Below are 23,708 nucleotides of genomic sequence, written 5' to 3'. Positions count from 1 at the left end.
ATTAAGATCACTTGCAGAGCAGGAAACTATCCAGCACCTGGAGGAGAAAAAGAAGTTTTTGTTGGGCCAGTGAAGTGCTCCAGGGTATCTGAACTGTACTTCATAGTCATGTTTTTGTAGTTAAGAGTTATGTGAAAAACCAAGAATTCACTGTTTGGGTTTAGTATTGCATATGTCCAACTTGTCTGTGACTGGAAAAGGGTGTAGTTAACTTTGTTGCCTTCACTCCTGCTCAGGGAGCTCAATTTGATCACAGATACAAATGGGCTCCAAAGGGATATGTGATACTTTCTATTCTCTTAACCCTCAGAACTTGTTTATAAACCAACGTGGGGTTACAGCATTCTGATACTGTAAATAATTAATTTTACAGTATTCATATCATCTTTGCAGTGCTTGAAATAATCAATGTTCACAGTATTCTGTTCTCATTGGTGTATCTTGCTTTAGAGGCTTTGGGGTTAGGTTTTTTGTTTGTTTGTTTTTTAATCTGTTACTCATTTTACTCTGCTGGGAAGTTTGGTGTTGTTTTTGTTCTGGTTTGATGTGGGGTTTTTTTTTCTAATTAAAAGAAAATGATGCCATCATGCAGCTTGGTTTTTGATGCATAGCTTCTCTGTTCACAGATGATGTCTATTCATCCTGACCATTGTGTTTCCACCAAGATCTTGGACAGATTGATGGAGTTATCACTAAAAAACTGTAAGCATTTGAAGGATGGAAAACTGACCACCTGAGTGAAAGCACTTCTCCTCTCATCAGCTTAGAAAAGTGTTAGTGAGGAAGTAAAAGGCACTAGTTCTGTTGGGTGATTTTTGGCTTGAATTTAGGCTCTAGTTTTACTAATGTAATGCAGAAATGGGGCTGACCTTCACTGAGTGTGTGCAACCTGTATCACAGTATATGGTCCTGGCACATACCTCCAAAGTAGCGCATCCAGTACAGAGCCTTTAAACTCACTCCTGGTGTTTCACAAATAGAATTAACCTGAAGAGAAGCTCAGTCTGCTCAAAAGTTTGCCCTCCTTTCCATCTTTTACTTTGGATGATGCAGACATTTGTAGCTTAAGCATTGCAAGATGTTTTTCACATTGTCATTCCCAGTATGTAGCACTTCATGATTTCTTTTCCAGATAAATGACAAAAATGAAGTGATTCATACACCTGCACAGAAACACTTTGAAGGATCTGCTTCAGCCCACAGTGCTTCTACTGTCTTCTGTGTTTTGTCTTCTTCCTTTGTCTGTACTCAAATATTTCTCCACTACAAGTTCCTTTGTATGTTCCCCATGTCCTCATTCAGATCCATCAAATGTGACATTCATTTAAGACTACCAGTTGACATTGTTAATGTAATGTGGTTCTCTTGAAGTATTTGCTCAGGCCTGTCCAAATTGTATCCTGTATTTTAATTCTTGTTTGACATCAGAGCTGGTATCAGAGGCAATGTAGCCTCCTTTATTTTATGCCTTGCTGGCATTAGGCTGGATTCTGAATGAACAGTTCAAGATAATGAATGAGCATTCAAATAATTAAGGCTGGGAGTTCCTTGTTTACCTCTTCTGTTCTAGAAACCTTGCCTGTTTTCAAATCTTACTTAGCTTCTCTTCTAGTCCCACTCTGATAACACCTTCTTACCTTTGCCTACACAGGCAGTAATTTGTGTTCTCTTAGACAAAAATATTGCTTTGTTGCTTGTTCTGCTGTTTGTGATGAAAGAGAACTATGACAGAAAATGGGTGGAATTTGAAAGCAATTGACCTGTTATGTAGGCAAGATGTGTCCCTAGTGTAAAATACCATATTAGACTTTTTTTCCTCCCTCCTTGTTCTGAAAATAAGCTTACTGTTTAATGTACTGACTCCTCTGAGATGAGAGCTGGTAGAATTGATGCAAACTGCTAAGCTTATTTGTTTCCCTTAAAAGGAACTAATGCTAAGAACTAAATTTAAACTAATCCATTCCATGTCTTTTATTTGTAGCTTCCATCAGTGATGAGCAGCTTAAACCATGGATTCCTTCAATAGCTGATATATCAACTGTTTTTGTCAATATGGGTGTTGGGTTCAGATCTCTCTTTCCATTGCAACATCTTCAACCCCCCTTCAATGAGCATGATATTTTGTAAGTGTTTTCCTTTTAATTTTTTTTCCTCGATCCTATGAAAACAAGTTTTTTTTGCTCAGAATCTAGAATCAGAAGTTTCTTCTTTATTTCCTTTCCCATACTCTATAAGTTCTTGGCTCAGCTCGTAGTGAGAATAAATAACTCTGGAATTCAAACAATGCCTTCTAGGTAAGGATTCAGCAAACCAGAGCATTGTCCTTGTCCTGCATCTTCCTAGTGAGGATTTGTAGGAATACTGGCTAAATAGCTGGGCAAAGTAATTTGCTACAAGTGGAGTTAGATATGTGTGTTGGGTGCTCTGGAACTGAGGAGTATTTTGATTTGAAGGCATTTTGATAAATGCAGGATTTTTTTTCCTTCAGTTTGATGTCAGTAAACCTTTGTGGGCTTTTGAATTGTTCATTTTTTGCTCAGATTGTCTTTCTTCTATTAGAAGTCAGGCGCAAGAATCAGCAAGTCAACAGCCAAGAGGAGATGAAGCCACTGCCAGTCCAGTGTTCCCCAATCTACTTGAAAACAATTTAATTAATATGATTAAGGTGAGAAAACTCCAAGGTTTTTGTGGGCTGGGTTTCTTTTTTGTGTGTGTGTGTGTTTATTTTTGGGAGGGAGGATAGGGTTTGCAATCCAGTCCTGAGCATGTGTTTGAGTAGATGCTCTCCTGAGACTTCAGCTTCACATCCAGCAGAATTTATTGCAGGCATTTTGCAAACTTCAGTTTCTTGTCACTCCCAACTGCAGAGTTTTTCTGCTTCCCTTATACAGCTCTGGCACTTCATAGAATATCTTGACTCCCTCACATAGAAGAAACTATCCACTGATTTCAGTTTTCAGTATTACTGAAGTATTTAGAAAATATTTTGGCCTTTCCCTCAATTAAAGGAGGATTATCTATGTAGAAAAGAAAGATCTTTCCTGCTCCAGTAGTGTCTGGGCAATATTGCCATTGCTCAAAAAAATGAGTCTCCAGCAGGTATTAAAATAAAAGGGTGGTGTTACTGGGAGAGAGGGATATGTTAGTAGACAAGTGCTGCCAAAACAGTACATCATTTGAGGTACATTTTACTGTGAGTGTGGAAAACTTAAGTTCTCATCATGCTTCAAAATAAGCTAAAATAATTCCATATTTTAATGCTTTGTATTTTTTTTAAAGTTTCTAGTTTTCTGTACGTCGGTAATTCACGATGGATATACTGACCAAGAAATATGGCTGCTGCTTATATTGCTATTTAAAATAAGCTTGGAGAAACAGTTAAAACCTTTTCTGACAGATTTTCAGTGCCTTTTTCTCAAGCTTCTGATGAATATAAAAGACTGGGATACAAAGGTAACTTCATAAATTTATTGTACTAGATTTGTGAAACTGCAATTTGTGTTTGAAGTTTTCTTTATTTTTTCTTTTTTGACATAAAAAAGTACTGGCTGAAGATGTAATACAGAATTTTCAATAATAGTACAGATAATAATATGAAAAATTCAAAGCTTTGTGTTTGTGTGAGATTTAGGAAGTGGGTGGGTATACTGAGAGGGTTTTTGTTGCATGACATTGAGTTGCCTGTCCTCTTCTACAAGTTTGTTTATCTTAAGATTATGTGTGCTAAAATAGCTGTATGTTTAAAATGGCAGTCTGAAAGAATGAAGAAATTACTGCACTATGCTGGTAAGCTGTCATTAAAGACATTCTGATCTCAACTACCCTACTTTAAACTGTATTTAGCAGACTCACTTGCTGGTGCAGCACAGACATTTTTATGTACATCATCTCTTGTTAGATCAGTTCCTTTTATCAATTATGCCACCTGTGTTTCTGGGGAGTAGGTGTGTGCTCCTTTGCAAATAAAGCAAACAGCCCTTCTTCAGTTTCAGGATGTTTTGTTGTTCTTTTGAAGATGCCTGAGCTGTGCCTGTCAGTGAGTGAGCTCTCCAGCAATCCCCACAACCTCCTGTGGCTCGTTCAGCTGGTGCCCAGCTGCATCGCACGCGGACGGTAACGACACTGTTGTGTCAGAAATGCATAGATCTTTAACACTTAAAAAACAAAAGGGATTTGTTTTCTCATATGTTACAGATAAATGTGCAACCCTTGGTGTGCATGTATAGCTTCCTGATCACCTCTGCTGTGAAAAAGGGTTGTTAAATCCTTCTATGTAGTTTCTGGGCTGTGGGTTCTTGGTACACTGTAGCAAAGGAAGGCTTAGCTTCAGGTTCTGACATCCATCACTCTAATTCTTGTCTGAGTGACCAAAATTTAAATCTTCTTTGGGTGATTCATGTCTGCTTCTAAGCAATATTTTGAGTTCTGTATCTTTGAAATTAGTAAACTGTAATGTGAGTGAGCAGAATAAGTTAGGTCATTATCTTCAGGCTTGGAGACAAGTATCTAGCATTGTTTACTTGTGCAGAAGCTGAGCTGCAATGAGATTGAGGATACTTCTGTTTTACTAGCTGACTTACTGGTTTATATAGCTCTTATATTCAGAAAATCCAGTTTAATAGTTGCAAGCAAATTTATGTCTAAGGAAGACACGCATAGGCTCACATACTTTGTAGAAACCGTGGGTTTAAAAAATTCTTAGGGAAATAATTTTTAATTGTTTTTCAGGGAAGTAAAAAGGCGCCTTAGCCTAGTGATAATTGCAAAATTTCTTCATAAGAAGCACGTAGAAATACCTGATGACAGTGACAAGCAGGTACTGCTTACATATATTGTCTTTGTAGAATTTGAAAGTTCAGAAAACATTAATATATGCTTGTGTTTTATGTTTTAATATTGTAAGCCTGTTTTCAAGAACTTTACCAAATGACCAATTAATAATTTTCTGTCTAGATTAGTGTTAAAAGTGCATTTGCACATGTGTGTAATCTGCACGTTCTGCAGCTTGTGCTTGTTTATATGCCCAAATGTTAGTTTTAGACATTAGAAAGAAGTCTACATTTCTTTGAGTCTTCCTTTTGTAATCATGTGGACATGCTGTTTTCATAGGTTTGATCTTTATTGAGAAAGTGTACAAACACTGAAGTCTGTGAATAGTCAAAAATTACTCAAAGCATGAAAACTTCTTTTTTAATTAAAAATCCCTTTTCTGTTCCTGTTCCAATGGATAAGTAATATTGTAGGGGCACTCAATTTCCAATTTTCTGTTGTTAGTAAATCAGTCCAATTTGTTAATGCTTGTATCTGTAGATGTTTCTTCTGCATCAGTTTCTGGTGAGTATGAAACCTTCTTATCTACTGAAGAAGATGAGAGAGATGAGAAAAGGGCAGAAGGAACATGAAGATGATGAAGTTCATGCAGAACTAGAACATGAGGTATATAGCCAAGTGCTTTTTTGCTTTTGTTTTTTATGCATCTTTTTAATATTTTATGTGTAATATCATATATTACAATACTATTTGGGGAATATTTCTTTTACTTTTAAAAAGTTCTCTATGTGGAACTGTAAATACACTGTTTTGTTACTGTTCATCTCTCTCTAAAATATTACTAATTTTGGTTATAGCCATGGGGGAAGGAAAGGAGTATGTGGTGGAGGAACCTGTATTGGGTTGTTTTGCAAACAGGGAAATGGTCAGATTTTCTGAAGTCGCAGGGAAGTCTTGAGTCTCTACTTCTGTAATCAGGGGACAATCTTCCCTTCCTTCTGATGTAATCAGTGAAGACTGTTCAGTGCTGAGCCAAAACTTTAACTTCAGGTTTCAGAAAAAGATTTGTGAATATTCTATTAATATCTTCTCTCAAACAAGTGTTAAAAAGATTGAGTATTTCCATCCATCCAAAAATTGAATATTGGTTTGGTTATTTAAGTGGTTGTCATGGAATCTCTCAGCAAGTGTTTTGATCTGGGGGTAGATTGAGGGAAAATAAAGCCAACTGCTGAATTTAATTTTCAGTTAGTAAAACTACATTTTTATGGATTACTTAGGTTATTTAAACCAGTATAATACTGGTTTAAAATGTTTCTAATATGTGAATATACTGTTTCAAATTAGCTATTTAGGCAGATGTGTTGCTATACTTGTCCATTGGCCTGGCTGTTGCAGGATTCATTCCAGAAAGCAGAGATGGTTCCATGTCTAGGTGCGAAGAGTTAAAATAATGGTGCTTTCACTGCTAAAGCTCTTTTGATCTCTCTCCAGGTATACTACCTAATCTATGTCCTCCTTCATCTAGTCAGTGAAGCCAGTTTCCTTGATGTTGTAAATTCTAGTCAAAGGGTAAGTAACTTTAGTGGCTAGACCTTTAGATTTTAAAATGTTGTCTATCATGCACATTTAGTGTGTTTTGGTAAGAGCTATCGTGTGATGGAAGATCACCAGTGCATAAGAGCACTGGGGGAAGCTTTTGTTCTGGGCAAGGTAAATGCAGAAGCACTTGTGTGTATTTACTGCAGAGAAAACTCTTCTGTGTTTCTGTGAATGGAGCTACCTCCAGACATAAGGCTGTGAAAGAGCAGGCATTTGTTGTGTTAATCTTTCTCAGAAGGTATCTGGAGGTAAACTTAACACAGAAATTCTAAGTCAAATGATTCTATCAACTTTGGAAGTCGGTTTGAAATTTTTCAGTCTAGGAGAAAATCACTTCAAAGATACCCAGTAAAATATTTTCAAGCACATTTCAGTTTCCTGTGCTGGTGTGCAGCAAGTGAAAGCAGGACTGTAGCTCTTCTCTATAGTGGTAGTTCCTTTTTGCCATGTGATGTGAACATCTTCTAAGTAATTCTGTCTGCTTAGCCTTTCAGTATTTCTATTCAGATTTCTGTGATCATTTGCTGGGAGTTGCTTGCTGCAAGGTGTCTGTGTAAACCTTCTGCCCTGTAGAATCACTCTTGGCTTTTAAGAAATCTGTCACAGGAACTGTTTGAGAGACATAAACCAGTAATGTTTGGCTACATTTGGATGCTTAGGTGTCTCAGTAGTACTTAGATTTGTGGAGAACTTGATATTTTCAATTATTTTTTTTAATGTCTCAATTTCTTAAGGAAGAAAAACTTTATAATTCACTGACCTATTAGCCATCAAGTGGCAAGAGAGGTATGGCTGAATATTGTGCAGGCTGAACTTGTGCAAAATCAATCTTGACTATTTAATTTCTGCCCGTCTTCCAGTTAGAGAGGATAAATTCTGGTGGTCTTGAGACACCAGCAAATGTTTATAAATAGAATTTCAGCATGTCTCACCTGTTCTGCAGAGTGGAGCCTCTTGGCAGCTGTTCAGTGAGAGACTGAAAACAGGAATTTTATGAAGGAATTAACAGAATGTGAAAGACCTTGGGAGTCATTATCAAGAGATCCTGAAGTGCAAAACTGCTTTATTAAAGTAATCAGAAATTTAGAGAAAATAAAAGATCAGCGCATAAAACCTTGGATATATTTTACCTGCTCAGCCAATTCCTACAAAAGAAATTACCTGAGTCATCATTACTGAAAAGGTTATTTTCAGCTATTGTAACTTCAGAATTTTTTTGCTGATAAAAGATGTGAATGGCACTGCACTGTGTTTGCTATTTTGGGGGCAGAAAGGATTTGCAAATTAGTTAGCAGGAACTTTAGAATTTGTGTCGTATAGCTCTGCTATACTTTGAAACTGCTTTTAAAAACTCTTAGACCTGCTTTACCAGGAGCATGCCAGCAACAGATAGAGGATCTTGCAATGTGGTCTTGTTTTCTTTCTTTTCCCTTTCTTAACTATGTATTTCTGAGAAAAATTCAAACTGAAGCATGTAATTTTTAAATTGATACAATATTTAAATAAAGCCTGTAGTTTTGACATGGAGGATTAAGAGCTGTACACTTTTGTCTTTATTTAGCAACACTTAGTGAAGCTTTGTCGTGCCTTAGTTAAGCATGTGAAAGGTGATATTAGGGAAGATGCAAGAATGTTTTATCGGTCTAAGGTAAGATGCAGAACTTGATTTTGTGTTTCGTTTTAGTTTTGGGGTGGTTTTTTGTGTTTGTGATGCATGTTGTTCCCTCATCTCAGCCCTAGATATTCTAGGAGTTGGTCATGGGCCTGGGGGTTTTTCCTCTTTTTTCTATCTGCATCATGTCTTTGCGTGGGAATAAATACATGCCCATTTTAATTCACTGAAAATACTCCTAATGCTAACAGTGGGACTCTTAGCAGCTCTGAAATGTGACTGATCATCCCTTTAGCCAGGCATCTCCACGTTTAGGCCCCCAGAGTTGCTCTGTTTCTCTTTGTGGCAGTCACTGGTAGCTGACTGCAGTTGTAAGAGCAGAGCCTACCTGCAGGGCAGGTACAGAGGACTGAGAAAGTTGCCTGTTTCGCACGAGTCTCCATTTTATTTTTCAAATAAATGGATTGATTCAAAGTGCTTTGGATTTAAGCCAGCTGTATGTGATGTAGCATCAAGCTTGGACAGCTGCCTTTTATTTGCTTTGTCTGTGAGCCTTACATCTGATAGTCCTAATTTTGTGACCTCCAGGCTTTGCATGCTACAAACCAAGTCAGCTCAGTGAAAAAGTCACCAGCCCCAGCTTTGAAAAGCCTTGGCTTCTTCAGCTTTAAATCAGACATTTGCAGTTGTGTGCTTCCTTACCTCTCAAAAACATTCTTCTTTTCTTACTCAGATTAGTGGAGCATGGATCCTTTTAACAAGTTAATTGCTCTTGCCTTGGAGTGTTGTATCGCTGGTTGCTTTCACTTCTGTTTCTATTTGTCTTTGCACTGAGAGGGGAAAATCTTACTCTGGTTTCTCCATTGCTTCATTTGTGTAATACTGCAGTAACTTCTAGAGGATGCCACTGTGCTGGGTTTTAACTCAGGAGATGAAGCAAATCTCAGTGTGAATGGCTTGGATTAAACACCTGCTTGTGCCTGGTTATGAAAAAGCACAGTTTATGTACAAGGAATTTGTTTCAGAAGCAGCCAGTGCTGCATTGTTGGCTTTTGTGGCCGCAGTTGCACCTGTTCTAGGTACAATCAGACTTGTGACAAACCTCATTTCCCAGGGATGAGGTGGTGTTTGGAGGGCAGAGGTTTGCATGGTGATTCCAAACATTCAACCTGAGGAGTCATGTGCCTCTAATGTTTGTGGAGTGCATGACTTTCAATTCAGAGTAATGAGTTACAGGGATCTGAAGTTGAGATGATGATACTTCCTGACAATAAAATTGTTCCTTTCCAGTAAACCTTGTATGTTGGGTTATCTGTTTATTTTTGAGTTTAGAGCAGTGAGGGGGAACACAGGGTATGATTTTTTTTAATTTTTAACAAAAATGGCTAAATTAATCAATGTGAATTTGCAGGTAAGCTGCTTGGCTGCTAGGATATTTGAGAAATGGCAGGACGTGATACAAAGCACTCGGCTTACTCAGGTACTGTAATGAAACTTCTCTTCCCTCATTGCAGCTGTGCATTTAACTCTGTTTTTAGCACTTGAAAATGGCAAATCCTTTCAAGAGATTTTCTATATAAATGGCATGGCTGTGGAATACACTTATGTGTATTAGAATGGATTTGAATTAAAATTCTTACTTTGCTGGCTTCAATAAAAGCAGGATCTCCTCTCCATTGTTAAAAGCTCTGTTTTTGTAAAGGTATGTGTAATACACTGAAATCCCAGTCCTGAGCCGAGTCACAGGGCCTGTCTCTGATTACAGCTATTAGCAGATGCTTCCAAAAGGAAATTGGGACAGGAATGCAGTGAGGCACATCCTGCTGTGGTCTGGCACCGTGTGGCTTTGAGGCTTCTTGAGTCCAGGGCTTTATTCACATATGTTAAGGGCTCTCAACAACTCCTCCCCCTTTGATTGTGTCAAATTTCATGGCATGATTAGGCAAAGCCTCTCATGTTTGTAAAAGTATGCAGTAGTAAATAATGCCTTGATAAGTCTCAGAAATATTTGCCTTTGTGACACCTAGCTGGCCTTGGTAGAATAGGTGGATAATTTCTGCTGATACACGAAGTTCAGAGCTCCTTCTTCCAGCCTTGGCTCGTAAGGTTTCAGTTGTAATGTGATCAGACCACCTGTGTGAGTCCTGTCTTGGAACATAAAGCAATCTCTCTGGAAGCTTAACTTTCCAGTCCTGCAGAGTATCATTTACATAAAATTTAAATTATACATTATGCCTAGTATTGATTCCAGTCAAAAACTGTGTAATTAACCATTAGTAAAGACTATTGATTCCTCCCAACAATGTGCAAAAAAAAAGTTCTGTGTAGTGTGTGTGATATTTTATGTTCTGAGCACTCCAGATCAAGGAGTGACACATGTAACACATGGCTACAGAATCTCCTTAGAAATTAATGAAAGTTGGTAATGAGGTGGCTCTTTCAGTATTGTTTTTTTGGAGGTATTTGGGGTTGATTCATAGATGAGAAACTGGCAAGTGTTTCAGAATAAAATTCCAGCGATTTTTCCAGCACATTGTGGTGCTCCCAAGCTAAGCACTTGCCTACTCTACTAATTTCTTCTGACACTGAATTTCTGACTTGTATACTAATTTGTTTTTATTCTCTAGGGAAAACTGCATGACTTCTGGGAGCCAGATTCATGAAATCTTGCCTAGTTAAGTGAAAATAGCAGAAACTGAAATCAAGGAGGATGTAGAATGAATGGAGCTTCACCTTGTTTGGAACAGAAGAAATCAGTCACCTGAGTTAGAACTTGAGCTTGATTCAGACAAGCTCTAGACACATGAGAATCTGATTTGACTAACATTGTTTTTTACTACAAGTGCTCTACTTCTGAAAAATTGAAGTTGATCAACTGAAAAAAACCCAGCTGTTCCTATAGCCCTATCCGAACTGGCTAGAAATATTTTACTATATTGAAAGCTGAGGGAACTTTTCTTGTTTCCCTTGTTAATCACAAGACCTATTTGATAACAGCAAGTATTTATTTTCTTGCCAGCACATACCTGCAAGCATTGTTTAGGTTGGCTGGGAAAGAACTACCCTGTGACATGAAATGTGAGTTCAGGAGGAGTGTTAGACCTCCCCTGTTGTGAGCAGGTGAGGAAGTGGTTCAGATGTGGGCTGAATCATAGTAATCTGCAAAGCAGAATTGATATCAACATCCAGTGTCTCTTAAAAATACAAAATACAGCAGTTGCACCTTCGTTAAATGGAGAATAAAATATCATCTCAGTGGAGATTAGAGAACAGCATTTGGCTCACCTTTGTAAGACTATGAAAGCCATATGATGACTGAATTCCTTGGTGTGAAGTCCTGCTGCACAGACAATATGTGCTCAAAGCTTCAGGAGCTGTTTATGAAATAAGCAGAGGAAGATGTGATCTCCTTTTGTGTTCTCTGTACAAATGTTATCACTTAAATCTTACACTGTGGTTTGTCTGTAGAATGGATGTAATAGGAAGAAAAGTTCAGTTATTGGGTAGAAACACCAATGGGGATTCCCATAATAAGAGATTTTTAATAACATGAACATTTGTATTTTAAAATACTGTTTTAATTCTTGTAGATTACTCTGTCTTGTATGGAATTCTGTATAATAAGAATGTAAAATAAGGCTTAAAAATCCTGCCAACTACAAAACCTTCAAATTTAATTTGTGTATTACATATAAAAGAACTGCTATAGAATGGACACATCTTAGAGGAAGTCTATTAGATTTGAAAATTCATACTAAATGTTATTTTTTATCAAGTGTTACGCTGCTACGTCAATGTCATCTTTTGCTCTTTGATAGCTCATCTGCCTTCCCTCTCATAGCAGTTCTTACTTTGTTGAATATATTGTATGTAATTTTATTAATGTTTTTATTTTTTTCACTAATATTGTATAAAGATAAAAAAATGTTGAATGTTTACTGTATTTAATGTGTATATATTTTCTTACGGTGTAAAGTCGACATTGCTGGCCTGTATATTTTGAAGACTAAAAGGGGAGGAGTTTAGATGAACAGCTTTTGTACTGCAGTTCAAAGCATGTTGAAACTGCTGAGGGTTTTTCCACACAAAATAGCCACTTTGCTATTTACTTTCATTTAACAGAACAATGAAAAAATAAAACCAGACACTCCTTTCTAGTTAAATATCCCTGGAGAAAATGGGCTCTGTTTCATTAAAAACAAATGGCCACAGGTCCTATTTTATTCTTATGGCACATTTTACAATTCTTGGTTTTACAGCTGATTAGCTCACTATAGATGAAGACAGTCTTGAAATCATTCTCAGCTCAGCCAGTCCTGTGTTTTCATGCTTAATGCCTGTTCCAGCACTTTCCCTCTTCCCCCACTCCTGCTTGGTCTGGATTTCTCTTCCATCTGTTCTGTAGCTGAGGAGTAATTCCTCAAGAGCTGAAGTCTAGGTGTGGGTTAAATTGGTGCTCATCAGAATCCTTACAGAAATGATTCCCAAGCATCACTACAGGGTCTTTACAAGAGGGTCCTGGCAGTGAAATAGCAAACCTGCTGCCCTTGTGTTTTGCCAACTCATTTGCTGTCCCTCAGCCAGGACTTGCATGCATTGGAAAAGGCTGTTTCCTTTTCCTGCAAAAGGTTGTTGCACACTAAAGGTCTTAACTGCTTTGGATGTCTTCAGAGAAGCATTTTGCACTTGAGGTCTATCTTTTGATACTGTATTGGCTATATTAAGAGCCCAATTTTCACATTTCATGTGGAAGTAGGTGCAATTTATTGCAGTAATAACAGAAAAAAAATTAAAGTCTGGTTGTAAAATATATGTTTGTAGCTCCTTGCCTTTTTTTTTCCTTTAGTTTTCTGACAAGCCTCTCTATGGCTTAAAATAACCCAAAGACTTCTGGTTTTAAAGCTGAAGAAACCTGACAGTGAAACTATTTGTGCATCTCATATTCTCACTGTTCCTATTATGGAACTTGGTAATGGATGGGGATTTCAGAAGTGATTAATGATATGCAGGTAGGTCTGGCTGAAGGTCAGTAGGACATTTCATTGATGCAGCAGCTGCAGGAACTCTCTGAAGTCCCCAAGATAATGATTTAGTTGAGAATGTCTTTGGGAAAAGCAGGTGACTGGAATATTTGAAGTGTGTTGTTGTTATTGGTGGAGGATCTGGTTAGATTGCTGCAAAGGACATTTTAGAGGTAGGATTTCAGTGTGGAAAAAGACTTAATACTGAGGGTTGATTCACATATGGGAAACTGGCAAGTGTTTCAGAATAAAATTGCTGTGCTGGTTTTCTGAGCACAGAAAGCCAGGTCTGTCTCCGTGAGAGGGGTCTGTGCTCAGCACTGTCCAGGACCAGTCCTGGGGGCCAACATTTGGGCACAGGGGCTGCAACAGACTCTGCTGCTGTGGAGATTCAGGCAAGTACTTCCAGGTAGCTGGGTTCCTCTGCTCACCCTGTCACTAGCAGGAATACCGGAGCTCCAGTACTAATGCTGGTCTTCTGTTTGTTTTCATTCCCAGGGGAGCTGTATGTGTAGCACAGTATCCCTGGCTCGGGGTTTGTGTTTTGGTGTTTTGTTGGTTCATCTTCCACTGGTTTGTGGTGGTTGTGACTTTTTGTTTTACTGAGAAGGGCAAATCAGAAAGGTTTCTGCTGGAGATGACCCTCCTAATTTTTCTGGGGTCCTATTCCTTGGGTTTGTGAGCTTTTGGAAAACTGCTTCTTGCCTAAAGTTCCCCAGTGGGAAACACCGCCCTCTGCCCGAGGGGTAGCGGTTTCCACTGGCATATTAGTGCTTCTTTTTGCATCCAGAAAGAGAGAAAAGGCTCTTGGGACCGGCTGACTTTGAGGGAAGAGGTTTGATGAGCTTGTAGGAGCCTAAGCAGCTGCTGAGGAGCTCCAAAGGAGCTGCCCAGAGGGGTCAGACAATCATTAGTGGATTTAGCTTATTCCTTGTGGTTTAACTTATCAAAATTCCTTTAATTGCCCTTTTCCCCATATTCCCCCCAGGCTGTGAAATACCTTCATGTTTTGCCTTGTGGATATTTTGCCAGCTTTACTGGCAGGGCCCCTTCTTATCACGTGTTGAAAAGGGCTTTCAGTGCTGGGGAATGGCGCGGGCTGCTGGTGGGAAGGATCCTAGGAAAACTGAATTCCTTGAAGGGCTTCTCTTTGCAGAGAAGCTTTTAGTTTTGCCTGGCTGATGCTTTTTTCAGCCAGCGCTTCCTCGCCTTTGCAGTCAGGAATTTGAAAGGGAGTATTTTATCTGGTAGCAAAAGCAAGGCTGGGTGGTGAGCGAAGAAAAACATTTGCATCTTCCATCTTGATATTTTGATCTGTTTGGAGAAAGTCAGTCCTATGCTTTAAGGCTGCTTTTAAGTGGCGTTTGGATATGTAGTACTTTTTTGAATGCCTCCCTTGTCTCTGCGTGGTGAGATGCTGCTAATGTTTCACCTCCTTCAGCTTCCCTGCCACCTCCCAGTTCCCTGTAGGGAGGTCACAGGGGAAGGGATGGAAACTCCACTGGAATTGTTCCCTTCATTGTCATCAAAGCGCCTTTGCCATCAGCCTGGGGGGAAACCCAAAACTTTTCAAGGCAGGCTTGGCCCTCATGGTGTGTGGGGGTGGATAAAGGGGCCATTTTCACACACCCTTGTCCCAGTGCTTCCCCTTGGGTTTGCATTTGCGGCTGAAGCTGCCTGAAGCCGGGCGAGCGATGCTCCTTCTCTCGCAGAGAGGAGCAGAAAGGGTGAATGGATTTGTGCTGCTTTTGTGCTGCGGGGGAGTCCTTCACCGGAGCAGTGAGCGCTCTGGGCTGGGGTGGGCACGCAGGCTCCGGGGCTTTGCCTCTGGGTTTCAGGCTCTCTTCTCCCGAGGCTTGCTGGAACTCCTGGCTCTCGGAGCAGATGCAGGAGCAGAGGGTCCCCTTCCTCTCCGGACTGACCGCCAGGCTGCAGCTGAAATAAAAACAATAGCTTCAAGCTGCCAGGGGCAGTGGTGGGGAGAGGGGGGTAAGGCATCCAGTTTCATGCTTTATTCGCACTGCAGGCTTTTATAAAGGCAGTGTAAATCATGCAGAGCAGCCGTGGGCTCCGCAGACAGCATCGCTCAGGCTCTCAGACACATTGATCTGCATGCTGGAAACTGAGCATGTCCCTTTGCCCTGACCAGGCTGTGGGGAGAGGCCTGCCAGGTGAGGATGCTGAGCTGCTGCACTGCATATCAGCTCTCCTTCACCTTTGTGAAGCACTGCCTGCCTCCCCTGTGTACTAACCCATTTCCCCCCCGCCCAGTATTTTGTGCTCCAGCATTGTTATGGCAAGGCTTGCACAACGCAATGTGTTTTTCCCCCCAGTTGATTTTCTCTGATTAGCCCATTTTTCCTCTTGCCCTCATTCTGTTTTTCCCGCAGTATGCGAACGCCGTTTGCTGAGAAACTGTGTCAGCCTTCCTCTAATTAAGAGTCTGGCAGGAGGCAGCGCAACAGTAATTTTGGAGATGACGCTTCCAGTTTGGAGCTGACAGGGAGCTGAGGTGCTGCAGCAGGCGCTGGTGCTGGGGATGCAGGAATGTTCTCCGGCTGAGCAGGACAGGGGGACCCACAAGGAGCCTGCTGCAGGAGCAGTGAGTACCCTGGGTGCTTGGGTGTTTGAACTGTGTCCTCTTGAAAAGCAGCTGCAGGAATGGTTAAATCCGTGGTTATGTCACAGGTTTAGCCCTTTGTGAGGGTGTCTCTGTGTGTGTGTAAAGGACAGGAATAAATTGCAGTGGCCCTAAGTCGGCTGCATCTCTCTGAAATAGTTGTAATGTTGGAAAGTAAGATGGAGAGCTCAACAATCAAATGGCCTGAAAAAGGGCAAATAAGGAGAAGCCATTCAATGGCGCTCTGTCATACGGCTTCAGACTCCATAGTTCTTTTATTAGCAGGAAAGCTCAAAGCAAACAAAAGGAGACAGGAGCTGGGGATCTGCTTGCCTCAGGATGTTGTGGATGCTAAAAGCTTAGAGGTTCAAAGAGCATTTTATGGCAGAAAAATGCAGCAGGGGTCTGTGAAATGAAAGCTGTTCTCCCTGGCTGAGAAAGCTCAGGCTGCTGATCCCTGGAGGGTGGAGCATGTGCTGGGGAGATATCCCAGATGTCTGTCCCATTCCTTCACCCCCTGCAAGGTGCTAGGGTTTGGTCCAGTGTGCTGTTAATGCCTGTATGCTTTACATGAACAGCTGAGGGATTTCATGTCATCTCTCAGTTTCCTAACAGTCCATCATGTCCACCATTCTGTCTCTCCATCCACTCCTGAGACAGAAGTTGCTGTTGAAGGTGGTGCCAGCCCTTACTCTGAAGGAGCCTAGTGAGGTGTATGGGGTCAAATGTTTCATTTGGCTGAAGAAAACTCAGTGACATTTTTTGATCTTTCTAATGACCCTGTGAGTGAGACTAGGAAAACGAGTTGTGTGGTTCAGGAACTCCAGCAGAACACAGCCAGCCACATGCCAGAGTTGACCTCCTTCCTCTCCCCTCCCACCTCATCCACAGATGTTTGCAGCTAGGGAGAAGTACAAATAAGAGCAGATGAGGAGATTTTTTTTTTTTTTAAATCCTTCCTATGTGGTACCACTAGAGCACAATTCAGCATTTTCCCTCTCTACTTGCTGTGTCACATTTGCCTCTTGGGGGCAACCTCACCCCACTCCGGCTGAGACCAAAGGGAGCTCGAGTGCTTGGGGGGCGATGACTCACTGCGCATCTCTCTCTGCCTTTGCGTTATCTGATCATTTTTAGTAATCGAGGTCATAATTTGCTGAAAGGATTTTAGGATTTAAGCCGTCGAGGCTGACTGTTGGTGGCTTTTCAGAAAAGACGTGATTGGCTCTTGAAGGTCCCTTTCGAGGCTTGGAGTCCTTCAAAGTTTTTTCCTGCCTTGGTGTCCTTCAGAGAGAGGAGGGTAGTATGGAAGGACATGTGTTTTGTGGTTCTGGTTTAATGGGTAGAGCATAAATCTCTGCGAGAAAGATTTACACTGTTCTCCTGGCTCTTCTGCCTGGGTTGGCTTGGACTGTCACTAAGCCTATCAGATACTGCTGAGGACACTCTGACTTGTCAGGGGGAGAGCAAAATTACTGCTCCAGCTCCATTTCAGCCCTGAGTCCCCGAGTAGGCATCTCATACAAACCTCGTCCACAAAAAACCATTTGCATTTATTTAAAGGGCGTTGAGGTATATGATGGAATAAAGGAAGTATTATTCATGCTTCGTGCTGTGGTTCCTAATGGTACTTTACACGCTGATATGACCTACAAAGCTTGTTGTTTTGTGCCTGCAGTGCTCTGATGTTCTTCCTACCCTGAGGGTCAGAAATGACAAGAATAAATGATTGTGACGAGCTCCCTGCTCCCTGTCCTTGGAAGTGTCCTTGCCAGGGCACAGCTCAGTGACCTTGCTGGCACAGGCAGCAGAGGGGCAGCATCCTTGTCTGGCCCATGGGACTGAACGAGTGATCTTCCTGTGAGATGTGAGGGCAAATCCATTTATCCATAGTCGTGTTTCACTTTCTCCCCAAAGCACAGGGACGCAGCTAGGGCTGGGCAAGGGGCTTGGCCCAAGCTGAACACACGCAGGGCCTGTCCTCTGGAAAATACCAGGGAGGAGGCTGGAGCAAGTGAGGTTAACCATGGACCCCAAAGCATAGGGACTACTCCAAAGGGGGGTGCAGGGCCCTGCAGCCTGTGTCAGCCCAGTGAGGGACTGAGTCAGCCTTGCTGGGGCAGCAGCTCCTGGCTCCAGCCAGCCTGGGCACTTGGACAGCAGCAACCACGGCAGCTCATTAACCCAGCCCTCCAGCACTTGCTCTGCTGGCCTTGACACTGTCCCTCTTAATAGCTCCTCTTCTTTCCTTTTTTTTTTTTTTCTTTTAATAAAGGTAAATTAGCTATATGGATATGCAGGAACATGAATCAAAGGAATTCAGCTGACTCTTGAACGAACTGTTCATACAGAGATGTGCTAAAGCACCAGGATGTGATGGATGCAGCCTGCTCAGAAAACACCTAAGGACAAAAACTGCTTGTAAGGCATCTCACTGCAGTCTCCAAAAATCTGATTATGTAGGGGGAGGAAAAAAAAAATCAGGTTTTGGAATACATTAACTCAGTTGAACAGCACAGAGAGAAGGTACCAGCAAGAAGCAAGGCTGCTGGGAAATCTCACTGAATTGAAGCTTCAGAGTAAGGCTGGCTGCACTTAGAAGAGTTATGTTTCACCTGAAATATTTAACACTGGGCACTTGAAGTGCTCTGTGTGTCCAAAGAGCCCACCAAAAATATGCTTACGAGGAGATTTTAGAGGAACCCTGGGCTCATGCCATGCTGTTGATGGGTGAACCCAGATGTTCACATTGTTCAGTTTTGTTGGGTTTTTGTTGGTTTTTTGGTTGTTTTTTTGTTCTGTCTTTTTTTAAGAAAAGCATGGGAAGGATAAGTCCCTCGCCTCCATCATGGGAAGCAAAAATTACCATGTAATGAATGCTGGTCTGCTTTTGGGACACGTGCTGACAGATCTGTTGTTAGGAGGAGATGTTTCCATAGCAAAACCATCATCATAAATGGCACTGTAATGCAGCAAAGATGCTGAGGTGGCCCTGGGGACCATCTTCCCGGACCATTCTGAGCATCCTTCCAGGGAATATGGGAGAATGATGGCAGGGGGGATCAGAGCAGCTCATGGTGATGCTCCTCACAGCACTGCCACAGCACCAGGGCTCTGCTGGCAAGGCTGTCAGCTCAGCGTTTTTCAGTCCTTTCTGACTTCAACAGAAAACTACAACAAAAGGCAAGCTTGAAATAGCTCGTTTTATCTCCACAAACAACTTGCTTTGAGCATCATTGTCACTCAGCCTAAATTACTTTTAGATGTTTTTAATGACTGGGTAACGTTTTTCAGCTGTTCATTCTGCAGCACCCTGCTGAGGGACAGTCCATCTGTAAAGACCAAGGACTCCAATATTGTGGTTGCTCTTCCTGACATTCATTTAGCTTTATTATTTGATATGTGATTCCCTGTGGCTAGGGAATGTTTAGAGATGTTTTCAGCTAAATTTACGGCTACAAGCTCTTTTCTTTGCATGAAGGGGATCTGTTTCCAAAAGGGCTGGAAGGCTGTTTATGCATGTACCAGTGGAAGGTCAGGGATGTAGAGGAGAAACTCCGGGAGATTGAAGGTGACAGTCCAAGTCCTGTCTGCACTGAGGGTGACATTACCCTTTGGGCTGCAGGGATTTTAGCCCATCATTTGTTACCTCTACCTTGCACTTTACTTGTAATGCACAGCACGGAGAGCTGTGACTTGCAAAATGATCCCACTGGGGCTGTGGTTTGTGACATCAGCCATGCAGGTCTCTCAAGCCCCTCTTTCCAAGGCAGGCACAGCTTTTGCATTCATTTCTAAAGGCAACTTCTAAGCCACTCGCCTTCACCATCTCTGGGTTTTGCAGTGCTTCTGGGAGACTGTATTTTTAAATCCTAGCTCATAAATTTTGGAAGCTCCTTTCCTTCCCCACCCCCTCGCCCCAATCAAAGTGTCAGAGCTGAAGAAAAACTGCGAGAGTGATGGATGTGCCCAGCTCTGCTTGCCAGTGCTCTGCTCTGGGGGGGGGTTATTTACTGCACTGCTGGGGTTGTTTCTTCTTTGGTGGCAGAGACAGCAGTGTAGCAGCTTGGTGCCTGGGAAGGAGGGGTGGGATGCCCATGGACCATCCAAACATTTGGCCGGAGGAGGCAGGGCTGGGACAGAGGTTGCTTGGGTACAGTGACATAGAGAGCAAAAAAGGTGAAGCCATGGGGACATGGATCCTGTCTGGTGGCTTGGCCCAAAGGGTGGATGCCAGGGCCCATAACACCTTCCTGGCTTCAGCTCTGGGGGTGCAGGTTGGCTCACCCAAAAGGGCAGCTTTTAACAGCCACCAGTCTTATCCCATCCTTCATGCAACCCCAGGTATTTGTGTTACTGCTCTAGGCAGTGTGTGGCAGGGACCTGACCTGCCATGCAGGGGAAACACAGGGGTCTGTGCCCCACTGCAGAAGCAGAGAGAGACACCCCTGTGCTCCCTGGCCAGGCTGGAGCCTGCCTGCTTTTACTGGGAGCAGCTGGGGTGATGGGCAGAGGGGTTGTCAATGTCCAGCCCAGCAAATCACTTCTCCTGGAGCTATCCCTCTGTCTCTTCCCTGTCTGCAGCCACCTTTGTCCTGCTCCTGCCCCAGAGCTGGGACAAGACAGCACAATGAGCTTCAAAACTCCATTTTCTAATGGAACTCCCAGTGCCTGCTGGCGTTTCCCCCCCATGCTGCAGGAGCATCCCAAAGCAGCTCTGCCTGGTTGAAAGGCAGGTCAGGACCCTGCCCTCCCGCAGTCTCACCAGCCCTTCCCTGAGGGCACGCTGCCGACAGATCCGGAGCCAGGGAGATGCTTTCCGCTGGCTTAGAGAGGTTTGCAGACAAGCAAACCAACCCAAACCTGCCAGCTCGCTGTGTGAGCGCCTGTCCTCCGTGAACTCCCGTGCGCCTCTTGCAGCCGGGCTTGTGGGAACGGATCGGAGGCTGCTGTGACTCAGCTGCTTCTCCCTTGAGAAAATCTGCCCTGGCACGGTGCTTGGCTCTGCGGCTGGGGCTGCCGGCACCTGGCAGCCTTCATCAACAAATGGCCTTGGGCAGAACATCCCAATTTCCACTGCCAAGCATTTATGGGAGGAGAAATGCAGCATGTGATCTTGCAGGAAGTGGAAGCAGCAACTCTGAGCTGGGGGGAAAAGTCCCATCCCTCCCTGAAGCTGAGCCTTGGGCTGGAGGGGCTGCAGCACAGGCTGGCTCTTCTGGTCTGCCCCTGCCTTTTTCCATCTCCTTATAACTTTCTCAGACAAATTCTTCTGCAATTGTAATTTTCTCCACTGGCTCTCAGCCTGAAGAAACAGTGGTTTGGAAAGTTTGCTCAATGACTTGAAGAGAAGAGGCTCCCAAGCCTTTCATGCTCTGTGCCCATTGGAATATTTTTTTTTCCCGGGGCTAATCTGTGGAGCATCACACTTGGCTTGATGAGTCCGTGACGCTCTCAAGAAACAAAGCCAAGCCTGGTGAGTGTGTACTCAGCTGCTGGGAAGCCCCAAGTGCTGCTGTCAGAGTCCAGGCAACACCATGTGGTCTTTTCTGTTCCTCTGCTCCACACAGATCTGCTGGCCTGGAATCTGGGCAGGCTGCTCCTGTGAGGGGAGAAGGAGACTGATGAGGTTTCCCCACTCCCCTGTGGCATGGGGCTGGTGTTCTCCCCACGGGGCTTTTTTTCCATGGAGGCAGGTAAAGCAGCAGTGCAGGTCTCACAGCGTAGCTGAAGGATGGAGGGGCCTGGAGAAAGGCTGTTTTGCTTGTTGCTTTCTCATGTCAGAAGGGGAAAGTACCCGTTTTTCCGCTGGTGGTTTTGCCTTTATAACAAGCCTCTCGCTGTGGTGTGGGCTGGCACGGCCTTAGTCTGAGTTTCACAACTCCTTTGTGGGTTTCATAAACCCCAGCGGCTGGAGCACCATGATTTTGTAACTCCCAGGTGGCTTTTAAGCCAGTCTGGAGAGGAGCTTGAAATGGTTGGATGCCTGCTGCCTCTTGGACTACAGGAGGCTGGCAAACCAAATCCCAGATCCGGAGTTTTATCTCAGTTTTCTTACCTGGGGCAAGGGAAAGACAGTCTGCAGGTACTGCTGAGCAGAAGCCAGGCCTGCCTTAGGAAGCAGTTTCCTACCAAATGCTGGGAATCCTGGTCAGCCCCATGGGTTTGATAAGTACCAATGCCCTGCTAGTGCTGCAATCCCAAAACAGAACCGTTTGTGACATGCTGCTCCCATGGTGTGCACCCTGCCAGTGTATTTCTAATTTAATCCTGGCTGCTATTTGATCCTGCTAAGTTGTTTGTCTTTACACCTCTCTGATCCATAATGAAATCATCTGTCTGACCAAACCTGGTTTCCAGTAGTGGGAGAGGGGACACAGAGCCGTGGGGAGTGTGGGGGTCTTCTGACAGCCACCCTGGACACCCCAGGGTGTCTGGAACAAGATCTTATGTGTGGGACATCCATAAGATCTTGGTTGTGCAGGATAAGCCTGAGAGGGGGCAAAAGGGCTGGGAGCTGGCACATTTTGGGACTGCAGGCAGGGTGAGGGTCCCTTGGGGCCTTGGGTGACTGTTGGTGCCGAGCTACAGCCAAGCCAGACAATGGTTCATCCCCAGCAGACCTTGAGGCAGAGCAGTGTCATGCATTAAGCACCCTGAATCACATCACTGTGTGCTCTGAGGGGTCTGCATGTCCCTGCAGGAAGGCTGAAGGCTGGTGCTGGCTGGGGAAGTGTCTCTGGCAGGGAGCAGCTGGCAGTGCTGCTGCCCTGGGAGCTGAGCTGCAACCTGAGTGCGGGCAGGTCGCATCTCCCCGCTCGGGGCGAGCGCAGCCTGCGTGCTGGGAGAGCTGATCTGTGCTAATCCCATCAATATTTCACGGTGTCGTGGCCCTGTTATAATTCCTCGCATCATTTGGGATGCTGGCTGGGATGGGGGTGTGGTGCCAAGTGAAACATGAGACCTGCCATGGCTTTGCCCTGGCTCCCTGGGCATCTGGGGGGTGAAAGAGGCTGTGAGCTTTTCTACTGGCTGCCACAGGTAGAGTTGTGTGGCAGAAACAGGTGAACTCAGAAATGCTGGCTCTTGGCATCTGCCTGGTTTTGCCGTGTGCCGGAGTGGTGGGGCTGTGCTGTGCTGGGCAGCTGGCCCATGCATGGGTGGGGCTGTGACACGGCAGAGCCTGCTCTACTTGGTCCTCTCTCTGTGGGACACAGTGTTTAAGTGACAACAAGAGGAAATTAAACAGTAACCAGTCTCTGGGATGGTGATGAGTGCGCAAAAACATTTCCTTTTCCTAAAGGCTGTTTGGAGTAACAGGGAGAGACCACTACAGACAAAATCTGGCACCATGTTGTGACTCAAAGGGTCCCTTGCTTCGGGCTGGGATAGGAGTTGTAGGGCTGTAAATCCTATGAGGAGCAGATGATGGAACTGGGGTTGTTTAACCTGGAGAAAAGGATGTTCTGGAGAGACTGTGTCACTCTCTGGAATTGCCTGAAAGGAGATTGTAGCAGGGTGAGGGTCAGCATCTTCTCCCAAGTAACAAGTGATACGACAAGAGGAAATGGCCTCAAGCTGCACCAGCGGAGGTTCAAGTTGGGCATCATGAAGAATTTATTCTCTCTAAGTGTTGTTAAGTATTTGAATGGACTGTACAGGGAAATGGTGGGGTCACCATCCCTGAAGATGTTCAAGAATTGACTGGACATGGCACTTAGTGCTGTGGCTTTCTTGACCAGGTCAAAGGTTGGACTCAATGATCTTGAAGATCGCTTCCAACCTTAATGATTCTACGATTCTAGAGCTGCCCCAATAGGAAATTCCCCTTCCAGCACCTTCCTGGATCTGGGCTAGGGTTGAAGCAGGAGCCAGACCTCCCTGCTTAGCAGAACTAATCCATGGATATGAGGGATGCAAGTACAGGAGAGGGTTGGGTCTGTTTGGGCTCCTGCTGCCTGGAAAAGTGCCTCTCTGACTCTTGGGAAAGCCATGCGAAGAGAGGAAGGTCCTGGCCTTCAACCTCTTGGAGCCCTAAATTCCTTCAGTTAATCTCATGGGGGCAGCAGAGCAAGCAAAGCTC

The 23,708-nt window shown here is 43.5% G+C and overlaps 2 protein-coding genes across 4 annotated transcripts in view; both read left to right on the top strand.

The window, feature by feature from the left end:
- The window catches only part of SLF2 (SMC5-SMC6 complex localization factor 2), a 37,953-nt gene extending 25,157 nt beyond the window's left edge, over positions 1-12,796 (top strand). For both annotated transcript variants that reach the window (XM_036385484.2, XM_054515553.1), the window contains 11 exons: positions 627-702; positions 1,982-2,123; positions 2,560-2,665; positions 3,280-3,453; positions 4,016-4,113; positions 4,729-4,816; positions 5,311-5,436; positions 6,265-6,342; positions 7,934-8,020; positions 9,396-9,464; positions 10,612-12,796. In XM_036385484.2, coding sequence (XP_036241377.1) covers positions 627-702; positions 1,982-2,123; positions 2,560-2,665; positions 3,280-3,453; positions 4,016-4,113; positions 4,729-4,816; positions 5,311-5,436; positions 6,265-6,342; positions 7,934-8,020; positions 9,396-9,464; positions 10,612-10,647 — 1,080 coding nt within the window. In that variant the 3' untranslated portion in view covers positions 10,648-12,796. The remainder of the gene's footprint in view (positions 1-626; positions 703-1,981; positions 2,124-2,559; positions 2,666-3,279; positions 3,454-4,015; positions 4,114-4,728; positions 4,817-5,310; positions 5,437-6,264; positions 6,343-7,933; positions 8,021-9,395; positions 9,465-10,611) is intronic.
- A 2,566-nt stretch (positions 12,797-15,362) lies between these two features.
- The window catches only part of SEMA4G (semaphorin 4G), a 29,246-nt gene continuing 20,900 nt past the window's right edge, over positions 15,363-23,708 (top strand). The window contains exon 1 of one of the 2 annotated variants that reach the window (XM_054515579.1): positions 15,363-15,607. The gene's annotated coding sequence lies outside the window, so the exon portion shown is untranslated. The remainder of the gene's footprint in view (positions 15,608-23,708) is intronic. The other variant, XM_036385723.1, reaches the window with a different exon arrangement.

Source organism: Molothrus ater, chromosome 8 (assembly GCF_012460135.2).
Source record: "Molothrus ater isolate BHLD 08-10-18 breed brown headed cowbird chromosome 8, BPBGC_Mater_1.1, whole genome shotgun sequence".
Lineage (NCBI taxonomy): Eukaryota > Metazoa > Chordata > Aves > Passeriformes > Icteridae > Molothrus > Molothrus ater.
This window is presented reverse-complemented; position numbering and strand designations above follow the sequence as displayed.